The 13,679-nt window shown below is 40.1% G+C and overlaps 1 protein-coding gene across 1 annotated transcript in view; it reads right to left on the bottom strand.

The window, feature by feature from the left end:
• The window catches only part of LOC138167887 (uncharacterized), a 39,151-nt gene that overhangs the window by 24,552 nt on the left and 920 nt on the right, over positions 1 to 13,679 (bottom strand). Inside the window, exon 3 of the mRNA XM_069096860.1 lies at positions 4,893 to 4,918. Coding sequence (XP_068952961.1) covers positions 4,893 to 4,918 — 26 coding nt within the window. The remainder of the gene's footprint in view (positions 1 to 4,892; positions 4,919 to 13,679) is intronic.

Genomic DNA, 13,679 nt, shown 5'->3' on the forward strand with positions numbered 1-13,679 from the left:
CTCTCTCTCACACACACACACACACACACACACACACATCTCCCTCTTTCTCTGTCTCATTCTCTCTCTGATTTTGTCTCTAGCTATCAATGTCACTGTCCTCTCTGTCTCTCCCTCCCTCTCCTCCTCCCCACTCTCTCTCTTTTCTCTCTTTCCCTTCATCTCTCACTCTCTCCCTCTCTCTTCTGTTTCTCTCTGTGTGTCTATCTCCTCTCTCCAAAAATGTGCTAGTAAATGTTTAACTACTGGTTCTCCAAGTATGTAAGATACACTTCAAGTTTAATCTACAATATTAACATTTTATCTACCATTTCTTGAGTCTAAAAATCAACAATAGACAATAAATCAAGTTTTAATTTGTTGTGTTTCCAGATTTCTGAGGTATAAATACTGACAGTGAAAATTTAACAATCAGATCTTGGGAGTCAGGATGAGATGACTCTAATACCCCACCCCCACCTTCCCTCCCTCTCTTTCCTCTCCTTTCTCTTTCTTTTCATTCTTCTTTACTCTCTCTTCTCTCTTTCACTCACTCTGCCTCCTATCTCCCTCTCTTCTCTCCCTCCTCTGCTTTCTCTCTTTTCCCCATCTCCCCAATACACATGCACATACACACACACAGACACCTTTTCCTGGGGAGCTATGAGTCAGCCTAGAAACTGCTGGCAGTGGTGACCCAGTGCTCCTAAACAGAGAACTCCACTTGAGACACAACAGATATGGAAAGGTGGAAGTGTGATTGCATGGGACCTAGAATCATAGGAGCTGGAGTTGATGGAGGGAGAGTTGGTGAAGTTATTCCTTCCCAAGGGATGCACTATCACAACCATGTACCACAACTTGCTCAGCCATTCCCCAATTGATGGGAATCTCTGCAATTTCCAGTTCTCTGCAACCACAAAGAGAGCTGCTATAAATATCCCATCCAGATTCAAAGTTATAATTACTATTTGTGAATTTCCCTCCATCTTATTTTTACTATTTTATTTCTCAACCTCTCTTTTTATCTTATCCCTGTTAATTTATCTTCTGCCCCCACTCCCACTTCACTCACACCTCCAAGAGTCTCCCATCCCCTTCCCTACCACCATCTCAATCCATGAACCCCTCCAAAAGTCCCCCATCTTCTCCACCACACTCCCAAATACCAATCCACACACCCAACTAAAAGTCTGTCCCCCAGCCCATCTCCCAGTTTTCTCACCTCTCTTCATGTTCAGAAGACTTCTATGCTTCCAGATGTACATGTTGTTTCCTCTTCAATCCAGATGAGAATGAGGTTCCAACATTACCATCCCTCTATTCCTACCAACTTCCTCTGTATTAGTTCATCTTTTCATGCCCCATTTTTACAATATAATTGCTCCCTTTTACCTTTTTTAATCCAATTTTGTTTTGTAGAGTCACCCCATAATTAACACTATAGCCCTAACCTTTCTTTCAATGTACCTTAGTAATGATGACAATTTCAAGGATACTGATAACATTTTCATTCATACATATATATATGTATGTATGTATGTGTGTATAATAGTTTTACTTTAATGAGTGCCTTAAAAGTAATCATTAATGTCTTTCTTATATTTCTTCTGGATCTTTTATATTTAATTTTCCATTGAATTCTAGTCTTCTTGTTATAAATATATGAAAGTCTTTCAGTTTGCCAAATGGCTATTTTTTTCTACATTTCAGGATTATGCTCAACTTTGCTGGCTAAGTTGGGTGCAACCCCAGCTCTTTTGCTCTTCAAAATATAATGTTCCAAGACCTACAGTCTTTTAGAGTAGAAGCTGTTAGATCTTATGAAATCCTGACTGTATTTCTGCAGTATTTAAATTGTTTTTCTCTTATGGCTTGCAACACTTTCTTCTTAACCTGGGACTTTTGAAACTTAGCTCTGACATTCCTGTAAGTTTTCTTCCCGGTATCTCCTTCAGGTGGTGAATGGTAGATTTTTTTTCTATTTTTACTTTACAATCTTGCTCTAGAATTTCAGGACATTTTCCTTCATAATTTCTTGTGATATTGCTTCTGCAGAAGCCTTTTAGATCCTAGAGCAGAGATGGAAACAAGAGCTATGAGAGGAGGAACATTGTAAGATGATCTACTATAAATAACTTAGCTATTGTCAGCAATACAATACAATGATCCAAGACAGACCTATAGGACTTAAAATGAAAGGCAATGTCCTACAGAGAAAGAACTGGGAGAGCCTGAATGCAGATCAAGCATACTTTGTCTTTATTTTTCTTTGTGTGTGCGTGTTTTCTTTCACAGAATGACTTACATGGAAACATGTTTGGCATGATACCACATATAGAACCTATATCAAATTGCTTGCTTTCTCAACAAGGTGGGGGAAGGAAAAGGAGGGGGAGAATTTGGAACTCAAAATCTGAAGAAAAAAAAGTTAAAATTATTCTTACATGTAATTGGGAAAATAAAATACTAAATAATATTTTTAAAATAGTGAAGTTAAGAAGGCATCCCTTAACAGGGGCATTAGTTGCTGGGGGGATTTAATATGGCTAGTATGTAACTTGAGTCAATTCCCTGAGAGTTTCGATATTAAGTTTTTGAATATTATTTCACTTTTGTTTTGGTTTTTTAAATTTGTTTTAGACAAATACTACAAATTAAATATACAATAAAAAAGGAAAAGAAATATATTATAAACTTAAATATTGAAACAAATACAAAAGAAAAAAGAAAAAATGTTGCCATGTGCACAGCAGAACATGAGAGGATTCTAAATATGCAGCAATAAATTTCCATTTCAAGAGAGCCTATATATATGTATATATGTAATATATATATATAATACTACTCATTGTGTTCAAAGCAGTCCATCTTTTCTCTGCTTCCTCATAAGTTTTCTTTTGTTTTCTACTGTGCATTCCTAACTTTGTTCTTTTTATTTTCCTTCCTCCCCCCCCAAAAGGCCACAATTAAGCATACACACACATATGCACACAGATACATACATATACTTAGATATCTATAATCATACTAATATATAGACAAATACATTCTCCCCACTTTACAGATGATGAAATTGAGGCTGAGAGAAGTTAAGTGACTTGCTTAGGGTCCCACAGCTACTAAGTGTTTGAGGCAGAATTTCAGTTAAAGTCTTCCTGAGTCCAAGTTCAACATTTTATCTACTATGCTTAAAAAAATTAGATATATAAAGAGAGAGATATAGATATATATCTATAGATACATCTTTATAGATATGGATATAGATATAAAGAGAGAGAAAAGAAAAGATAGTCCAGGATTGAGACCTGGGACCCATCAGGCATGACCTGGATGAAGATACAACAAAAGAGACTGATGAATGGTCAGACAGATGGAAAGAGAACCAGAAGAGAGTAGTGTCATAAAAACCTAGAGAAAAGAAAGTATTGCAGAGAAAAGAGTGACCAACAGTGTTAAAGACTGCAGAAAGGTCAAGAAGGATGAGAAGTGAGAAAAAGCCACTAGACTTGGAAATTAAGATATCATTGATAACTTTGAAGAAAAGTTTCAGTTGAACGATGAGGTTAAAAGCCAGACTGCATAGAGTTAAGAAGAGAGTGAAAGGAGAGGAAGAGGCACTGAGTGTAAATGGTCTTCTTGAGGAATTTAGCCATAAAAGGGAAGAGAGAGGTAGGACAACAGCTATTAGTGATGAACAGATAAAGTGAGAGATCTTTGAAGATGGGAAAAACATGGGTATATTTCCAAGTAGTAGAAAAGCAGCCAGTAGACAGGGATTACGTAGGAAGAGAGCGAGGAGAAGAGGAAGCTCACTGCAAACAGCTTTGTTTGTTTTTGGTTTTGGTTTTTTTTTAGTGAAACGTGAGGCAAGGTTCTCAGTTGAGAGGATGGTAGAGGAGGAGCTATTCGGGAGATTTAGTGAGGGATGGCAAAGTTTAGGAAAACTACTGTGGTGAGTGGGGTAGTGAATCGATTAGGAAAACATAAAAGTAAAAGAATTGTCTTGGAAGAGTGATGATACAGTTAAGATTATGTGGCACAAATTTATAGTCGACCTAGTCAGAAATTTCATTATTTTCTTTGGCTTTGTTCAGCAGCATAGGGGTAGGAGGCAAGGTGGGAAATGGTTTTAGCAACACAAGGTGGGATTTTGGCAGAGGAAAATCTTCTGTAGGATGAGGGAGCAAAGGACTTGAGAGAAGAGGATAATGAGGAATTGGATTGTTTCACCAATCTGTCAGATGAGGAAAAGAACAGAGTCTAGCCAATTGTAAGGGTTATGGGATTTAAAGATCTTCCATGCCCCATTGGACTTGCTGACGTAGCAGGAAGGGGCGGAGCAAGAGGAAGCAGAAGCCAAGCTGGCGTTCCTGCGGTGGCTGGCGGTGGTGGTGACAGCGGCAGCAGCAGCAGAGGCAGCGGCAGCGCAAAGCCCTTTTTGAGCCCTTTCTGCTAAGGACTCCTGCTGAGGACTGCCAGGGGCCCGAGCTGCTGGGAGCGCGCTTCCCAGACGCTGGGTGGTTGCTGTGAGTGGGGAGAGGAGGACCTTTGCCTGAGGTAGCCTGTTCTGTTTTAAAGGCTTGAAAATGTGGGTGCTTTCTACTTTATCTACCTGTGCCAATATCATAACTACTCTGATGGCTTTCACTTTCTGGTTTTGGGACTCAGTCTTTTGGTATCTTAATAAATTTTCTAGTTTATTTCCCCATATGGCAAGCATGACATATTTTGTGATGGATAATTATATCAGCATATCTGTAATCTCCATAGGCATTGTGAATATGGCATTGCTGATACACCAATTCAGGAGCTATGACCTGGTAAAGAATTGAGGGGTGGAGGATTGAAGGTGAGGGTGAAGGTAAAGAATAGGATTTGGAGTTACAAGGCAAAGGGAGAGGCAGAATGACAACAGTTATAATCAGCATTCAGGGGCATGAGTGGAAATGCAAAGGGTGATTAAAAGCGGGGTGCCCGGGGGTGGCCAGGTAGCACAGCGAGTAAGAGCACTTGCTCCAGTGTTGGGATGACCTGGGGATCGAATCCAGGCACAGATACTTAGCACCCACCCAGAAACACCTGGCCGTGTAACCTTGAGCAAGTTACTTAACCCCAATTGCTTAGGGGCGGCCAGGTGGCTCAGCAAGTAAGAGCACCAGCTCCAGTGTCGGGATGATCTGGGGATCAAATCCCAGAGCAGATACTTAGCACCACACCCAGAAATAACTGGCTGTGTAACCTTGAGCAAGTTACTTAACCCCAATTGCTTAAAAAAAGGGGGGGGGTGCCAAGAACTGTATGTCACCAGGAAGGAGCCAGGTCTCAGCGAGTGCAAAAAGATGGAGGGAATGAGAAAGGAAAATGCCATCTTGGGAAGGGGGGAGGGGGGAGGGGGGAGGGGGGGGGGGAAAGGGAAGGGGAGGGGAGGGGGAGGAGAGGTTGGGGAAAAAATTCAAAGCTCAAAATCTTGTGGAATTGAATGTTAAAAACTAAAAATAATTATTTTTAAAAAGAGGCTATTGCAATTGTCCAAGAGGGAATCATGAGGAGCTTGTGCTAAAAATTATGGCAGTGGGAATAGAGAGAAGGGAGGGGGCAGGGGGCGGCTAGGTGGAGCAGTGAATAGAGCACTGGCCCTGGAGTCAGGAGGACCTGAGTTCATTTAACATTTAACACAAAAAAACTAGCTGTGTGATCTTGGGCAAGTCACTTAACCCCAATTGCCTACTCTCCCCCCCTCCAAAAAAAAAAAGCAAAAAAAAAAAAGAAGGGGGGCAGACTTAAGAGAGACTTGCAGAGATGAATATGACAGGATCTGGTAACTGATCAGATTTGAGTGAAGGAGAGCAAAGAGATCAAGATCTCTCTTTAGACTTTTCATGTGGGATTCTGGGTGAATGGTGGTTTTATGGACAGAAGCTGTGAAATCAGAAAGAAGAGTGGGTTTATTCCTCTTTCTCATTGTTCACTCCATTGGTTATAATCCTTGTTTATAACTTGACTAATATTTAATGTGAAGGTATTTGTAGATCCTATATTTGATTGCATGGCCACCATGGGGCGGGGAGAGAATAGGGAGGAGAAGAAGGGGGAGAAAATTTGAAACTCAAGGGATTGTAGAACTGAATGTTGTAAATTAAAAGTAAATAAATTTTTAAAAAAGAAGAGTGAGTTTAGGATTAGGTAATTAGCCTTCTTATATATACAAGGTGATTCAGCTGGACAGGGGAGGTGGAATGAAGGGTGAAATGAGCAAGAATAGCTATTTTTAGAGATTATTCAAAGAGTTCACCTGGGTATTTATGAGTGGCCATGCTACTCAGGTAGTGGCAATGAAAACAAAGGGAAGAAGCTGACTGGGAGAGACAGTACAGAGGAAGAACTGACCAATGTCTGACTAAATAGGAATCCTATCTACAACAATGCGAATAAATAGACCTCTAGCCTTCACTTGAAAATGTCACTGATGGTGAATCCATCACTTTCATCCAAGGTAGATCACTACATTTTTGTTTAACTCAGATTGGTCAGAAATTATTCCCTTCAGTATCTGCCCCCCTGAAACTTCTACCCCCTTGTGCTTAATTCAACCTCTGAAGCCAAGAAAGAGTCTAACTTCGCTTTCACTTGGCAGCCTTTCAAAAACCTGAAGAGTTTTCCTCCCCTCAGATGATCAAGGCCAGTAGTGGCTTATTGAAAAAGGATTTGCTCACTTCAGTGGAAAGAGTCAAGAATGCCCCAGTTAGCTCCCCAGGACTGTGATTGACATTGTCCACCCAAGCTCCCTAGGACTTGCTCTAGGCCCCCTCTCTCAGGCTGCAGCATCATCCCCTTTGGTCTAGCCCAGACCCCCTGGGGCTTGAGATGATGAGCCTAAGGTCAAGAAAGCCTCAGCAATCTTGTGAACTTGAACAAAGGGTTAGAAAGTATTCAGATCCAAGGAAGAATGAATACAGATAACTCATACATACACACGCGCACACACACACACACACACACACACTTCTTACTCCTTCCAACAGGCTTGCTAGTTTGTGCCCCAGATGTTTTTAAGGTTGCATCACTGTGACTTCCACTGAAATCAGCACAGTGACAAATGGCTCACCCTAAACCCCAGAAGTGGCAGACCCTTAGGGAGTATTCCTAGAAGTTTAACAGGCACCTGTAGTCTGCAGAAGCAGTTACTGAAGACATGCACATTCCTACAGGGGAGGCACAGGCTAAACAGAACATAAACTGACATGGAAATAATGTAGAAGCTCTTACAAGGGATTTACATGTCTCTAAAGAGAATGCATAAGCCCTGCAGAAAATGTATCTGTTTTTCCAAGTGATGCCTAGTGTACTTACAATAAATACTAGATCCCCACAAAGAATGCTTGGGTCCATACAAAGAATGTACTGACTCCAAAGAGGACGTACAAGCAGGCCCCCTTGGGTAGAAATAGAAGCCCATAACTGAAGATGCCTAGGTTCTTTCAAAGGATGCACAGACCCAGCAAATAATGTCTATTGGTTCCATGACTAATGTATATGAAGCAACAATTCCCAAAAGAATTTCAAGCTAATAACAACTATATGAAAAAAAGCTTCAAAGCACTAGCAGAGAAGTAAAAATCAAACAACTCTGAGTTTTCATTTCACACTCATAAAACTAGCAAAGATGACAAAACTTAAAAAGAGTTAATGATTGAAGGGTTTCCAAATGTTAGGCATACCAAGATACTGTTGGTGGAGCTGTGAACTAAATGGTTCAACCATTCTGGAAAGCATTGGAATAATGAGTTTTTTTTTTTAATGACTAAAATGTTCATTGGGGTGGGGGGTGAGTTCAGCTAAGAAGCGTGGTGGATAGAATGCCAGGCCTGGTGTCACACTCATCTTCCTAAGTTCAAATCTGACTTCAGACACCTATTAGCTAGATGACTCGAACGCTGTTTGCCTCAGTTTCCTCATCATTAAAATTAGCTGAAGATGAAAAGAGCAAACCACTCAGTCTTGGCCAAGAAAACCTCAAAGGGGACCATGGAGAGTCAGACATGACTGAACAACCAAACAGCAACAACAACGTTTGTACCCTTGGATCCAGAGATCCCTCTTAAATTCTTCCCTCTGACCTGGAACCAAAACAAAAACTCTGCCTTCCTATAAGTGACCACAGCCAGTGGTGTTCCCCTCCCACTGCTTCTGCACTCACCTGGCATGTGCTGGTTCCTTCTAATCCAGGGCCATATCTTGGTAACACTGCTGGGCCTGCATCCCTTATCAGCAAAGTTTCCTTCAATCTTTCCCTGCTCAAACACCCACTCTTTACACTGTCTGGAAGGTGAAAATTCCTGCAACTTGGGCTGAGGCTACCTCCCCAGGGTTCACCACTTGCTGCTTCAGCAGAACTACACTTCATAGGGACCAAAGCTTGATCCTGGGATTTTTCTTTAGATCTTCTCTAGTTGTCCCAGGAGGAGCACGATCCTGCCCCAACTCTTGTTTATTTCAACTGTTCTACTTTCACCCTGAGGTGCTTTTTGTCTTTTTTGTAGGGAAAATCTGTAAAGATTGGAATTTTCTGACCTACTCTGCCATCTTCCCAGAATCCTTCCCCCAATATAGCTTCTTAATTTTTTTGTGATTATCCTTAGCTTTCCATATCAGCCTCACCTCGTTCATTTAGTACTGTTGACATTTTTCTTGCAAAATATGTGCCCTGGGTGACCTCTTTTTCATCAGCTAGTGCTTCCTTTTGTCTTCCATGACCAACCTGAAGTTCTGTAGTGTTATTATGTGGGAAATTTTTTTAAGCAATTGGGGTTAAATAACTTGCTCAAGGTTACATGGCCAGTTATTTCTGGGTGTGGTGCTAAGTATCTGAGCCTGGATTTGATCCCTAGGTCATCCTGACACTGGGTCTGGTACTCTTACTAGCTGATCCACCTGGCCGCCCCTTATGTGTGAAATTTTACCTATATAAATGAAGCTAAGTGATAGATAAAGCCATTATTGCTATTGTTATCATTATTAATTTTTTATTTTTTTATCATGATTACTTTTAGTTATTGTACACAGAAGCTGCAAGTACAACTTTCATCTCAGGAAACTCCTTTACTAGGAAAAAAGAAATTTTTATAAGAGGCATGGTTTATTACAATTATTCTCTTTTGAATGTTAAGACTTAATTGCTTTCTTTTAAATAGATTCACTTCCAGACTTTTATGTTTGCTTGTCAGAAGTGCAACAGGTTTTTATTTTCTTCTATTTTTTTGCCAGAGGTTTTGTCTCCCCTTTCTAAGATAGTATTAACTATTCTGTATTCTGTCTTATTCTGTAAAGGTGATTCCCAGAATAGTTTTTAGTATCCAAGCTAAGTAAACTGTCAGTCTTGACACTGTCTCGAATGTTGCCAATTATATGTCATCATTAGATTAATTATGAGGACTACCCATCATAAGTTTCTCCCCAGATAGCAAGTGGTTCTGACAGCCTTGAATGTGTGCTGAAATCAAGTTGCTTCAATAAAGCAACAGTGACCAATCATTAGCATGGAAAAAAAATCTCCACAACTTAGATACATGTTCTCTAGTCAATTACCGCTCAGAAAAAGATTGCACAGTCATGCACTGCCTGACCAATTCGTGCCCTTAAATCTTCAAGAGCACTTAAAAAGGAGGGCCTCACTAATGAGGACTAACATCAAAAGCAGAGCTTCTTCTCTATAAAAGCAGTAGCAACTCAACCTGAAATCATATCACTGCCTAAGACCGGACCTGTTCCCCTCATGTGGACGGGTGCTTATATTCATGTGGAGAAAACTAGCACAGTCATAAGTAATCATTAAAGGGACAGATTAAGAGAAACCTGGAAAGATTTTTATAAACTGATGGTGACTGAACTGAGCAGAACCAGAAGAAGAATTAATACGATAATATAAAGGGTAACTAGACAGTGCTAGGTTTGGAGTCAGGAAAATCTGAATTCAGATCTTGCCTCAGGTACTTACTAACTATGTGACCTTGGATGCATCATTTAACTCCTATTTGCCTCAATTCTTTATCTGTAAAATGGGTACATACTAAAGAAGGAAATAGCAAGCCACTCCAGTATCTTTGCTACGAAAACTCCATGGTCAAGTCCATGGGGTCACAAAGAGTCAGTCAGACACAACTGAATGACTCAACAATGAGTTGACTTGTGAGTGAAATAAAAGGCTTGTGCTTGACCAGAAGAAACTTTATAGGCCTGAAAGAATAATCCTTTCATCTGTTAATCCCTCAGGTGGTTCTGGGAAGCACTGACTCTCCTAATACCCTCTAGCTACCTGAAATCCAACCAGCTATAATTCTTCTCTGCAATAACTCATATCCTTCTTGTATATGTATGCATACATACATAGGTGAGTGTGTGTGTGTGTGTGTGTGTGTGTGTGTGTGTGTGTATAGATGGAGGGCACAGGGTGAGTTGAATATGAAGGGATGTTATCAAAAAATAAAATTAAGAGGTGAGATAGGGATTTGTTGGGAGAAGGAGCAAGGGAGAGATAGATTAGGGTAAATTATCTCCTATAAAAGAGGCAAGAGAGCACTGTTAAAATGGAGAGGAAGAGCAGGAAGGTGAAAGGGAATGAGTCAACCTTACATTGGATTTGGCCTAAGGAGGAAATAACATACACACTCAATTGGGTATCTTACCCTGAAGGAAAGAAGGGAAAGGAGATAAGAGAGGGGATGATAGAAGGGAGGGCAAATTGAGGGAGAGGGCAGTTAGAAACAAACACTTTTGAAAAGGGACAAGGTCAAAGGAGAAAATAGAATAAATGGGGAGAGGGATAGGATGGAGGGAAATATAGTTAGTCTTTCACAACATGACTACTATGGAAATGTTTTGCATTACTACACATGTATAACCTATATTGAATTTCTTGTCTTCTCAGTGGGGGTGGGTTGGGGGGGGGAGAAGGGAGAAAGTCTGGAACTCAAAGTTTTAAAAACAAATATTAAAAAATAAATTTTACTTGCAACTGGGAAATAAGATATACAGGCAATGGGGTATAGAAATACATCTGGTCTTACAAGAAAGTAAGGGGGGATTAAGGGGAATATAAGAGAGGGGAGACTGGGAGAAGGGATATTCAATATGCTTGCCATCTTGGTGTGGAAGGTAGGGGAGAGATGGGAAGAAAATCTGTAACTCAAAATCTTTGGGAAATTAATGTTGAAAACTAAAAGTAAATTTTAAAAAATCAACAAGCAAAATAAAGTAGAAAAAAAATCTCATATCCTTCAACAAATCTCACTATTGGATTTTGTTTTCATACTTTAGTGGTAAGGAAAAATTCTTACCATAAAACTATTCATGCAGAAAGCATTAGCTGATAAATGTTGGAGAGTGGGCAGGAGAGCTTGATCACTTATCAAACCTTTGGAACTAGCTCCATAAATCGAGAACAGCATGCCACATTTTTGTATCCTTCTTCTATTCTCTGATTCCAGTGTCTGTGTATATTATTTTGTATATCATTTGTCTGTGTATATCATACTAACTTATCTAGGAAAAGGGAAGAAAGTATGGATTGAAAAACTATTTTATCAAATTTCTTCAATAAAAATCTAATGTTCAAAATCAAGAGAATTAATATATATTCATGTCTAATAGTCAACAATCATATTAAAATATTCCAAATAATGCAATAAATTCGAATTAAAACAACTCTAAAGTGTGACTTTACATACATCAATTTTTTTAAATAGATAGTAAAAGATAGAAATAGTCCATGTCAGAGGTACTATGAGAAGATAGACTAATACACTCTCATAGAGATGTAAATTGATCCAATAATTCCCATTGGGGAAATCAAGCACGAAAAGTTGCTTTCATCTAACAAATCCACTGCTGGGTCTCTACTATAAGAAAATCATGATAGAATAGTCTCATCCATGCCAAAATATTCATAGAAACCCTATTTGAGAAGTACTAAAAAGCTGGAGACAAAGTATGTGCCTACTGAATAGGGAATGGCTGAACAAATGGTAGCATATGAATGCATTGAAATATTGTCGTAGCATAAGTAACAATGAATATGAAAAATTCAAAAAACTGTGAGAAAAGCTGTATGAATTGATGAAGAGTGAAGAAAGCAGACCAAAAAGACAAATATATGCAATAATTACCATGATGTATATAAAGACAACCAAATTTAGGGGAAACACAATGATCACCATTGTTTCTGAATGAAAGTAATAAAATTACACTCATTTTCTTTCAAGAAATAGTAATTTCTTATGTAATTGCTTTCAAGAGCAGATCCAGAAGCTTGGGCCTTATCCTGTGATAAGCAGCTATTTTGAATTTTTGGACAGAAGTTGACTATAGGTTTAGTAAGCTTAGTCTAGGAGGCTGAGCAGGCTCATTCCAGCCTCTGTTCTTTTGTTTACAACTGTATCCCTGACCTTGGCACTCTCTTAACCCTGCCCCTAACCCTCTATCAAGGCCCCGCTACAATCTTTCTTCATTAATCCAACTTTTCCTGGGTGAAGTTCCCCCATAAGGGATAGCACAGCTTTCCCTTTCCCACGCTAAGGCTGCCAGAAGTTACCAATGAGTGTCTTGGGGAACTGGGTCTTCACATAGGGCCTACACAGGAGGGGGGGAGTGGGGGGTTCTTTTTAGGTAAGAGAACAGGAGTCATATGAGGCTTAGGTACACTGGAACCACTGAGCTGCAGGGAGCAAATGTCCCTGAGTGTCCCTCTTTGTGAGTCTAAGGGTAGACTACTTGTTGCTTTGTGTAGTTCCTGGGTGAGATTTAAACAATTTACTGGACTATGGAGCTGTTCATGGTACTGACCGGAAAGAGCAGTAAAGGGACTGTTGATGTTAGTAACAGGGTTTCTGAAATCTATCTCCTCCATCAGGGTATATCAGGGTGAAACATTTAGAGAATTCTGTGGGTCAGAACTTCCCTGACATCTTATAGGCCATCAAATAGTCATGCACTGACTTATACAGGTGGGACGGGGAAGGGTGGAGTTTGAGGGGAAAAGGGGAAGGGAAAAGGGAAGAGGGGAAAGGGGAGAGGGGAGAGGGGGAGGAGAGAAGGGGGGGGGCCAACATGGGGCTAGTGGTCAGAAGACTCAGCAGCATTTTAGAGTGTCCAGTCTGCTGCTTGCTGGATCTGTGATTCAAGACAAGGATCTTACTAGATTTCATCCTTAAATGGAAATGTTTAGACTTGTACCTTTTACCACAGAGCTATTTTAAGCAAAGCTTCCTGGGGACAAGACCAGTTTTGCGTTTTTTATACAAGCCCCAGAGTAGGGTCTGGACTTGTTCCTCTGCCAACTGCAGGATTAGACTCATATGGAGATGGAGAAGAAATCTCTAGATCAGGAGAGGATTTAGGTCAGTATCCAACGTGAATGTAGAAATTATCTACCCCCAAATTAAGCCAGCATTTGACCCTCAGATGCTGACCCACAAAAATGTTAGTCACTTTCTACCCACCTTTAGGAAGAGGGTGATAGATGATCAGCATAAGAAATGAGAACAAAATTATAATAACAAGTCACTGGGTGTGTGGAAAGGCGGTGAAAGTTAGAAAAGAAGCCCTTTTTCTCCTTGAAAGACACAGACACAACTTCTCTCCCACCTCGTCTAAAGTTCTCTCTCTCTCTCTCTCTCTCTCTCTCTCTCTCTCTCTCTCTCTCT

The sequence above is a fragment of the Petaurus breviceps genome, unplaced genomic scaffold (genome assembly GCF_028583685.1).
Source record: "Petaurus breviceps papuanus isolate PSGF00001 unplaced genomic scaffold, PetGlider_PUasm1.0 318, whole genome shotgun sequence".
In the NCBI taxonomy this organism is placed as follows: domain Eukaryota; kingdom Metazoa; phylum Chordata; class Mammalia; order Diprotodontia; family Petauridae; genus Petaurus; species Petaurus breviceps.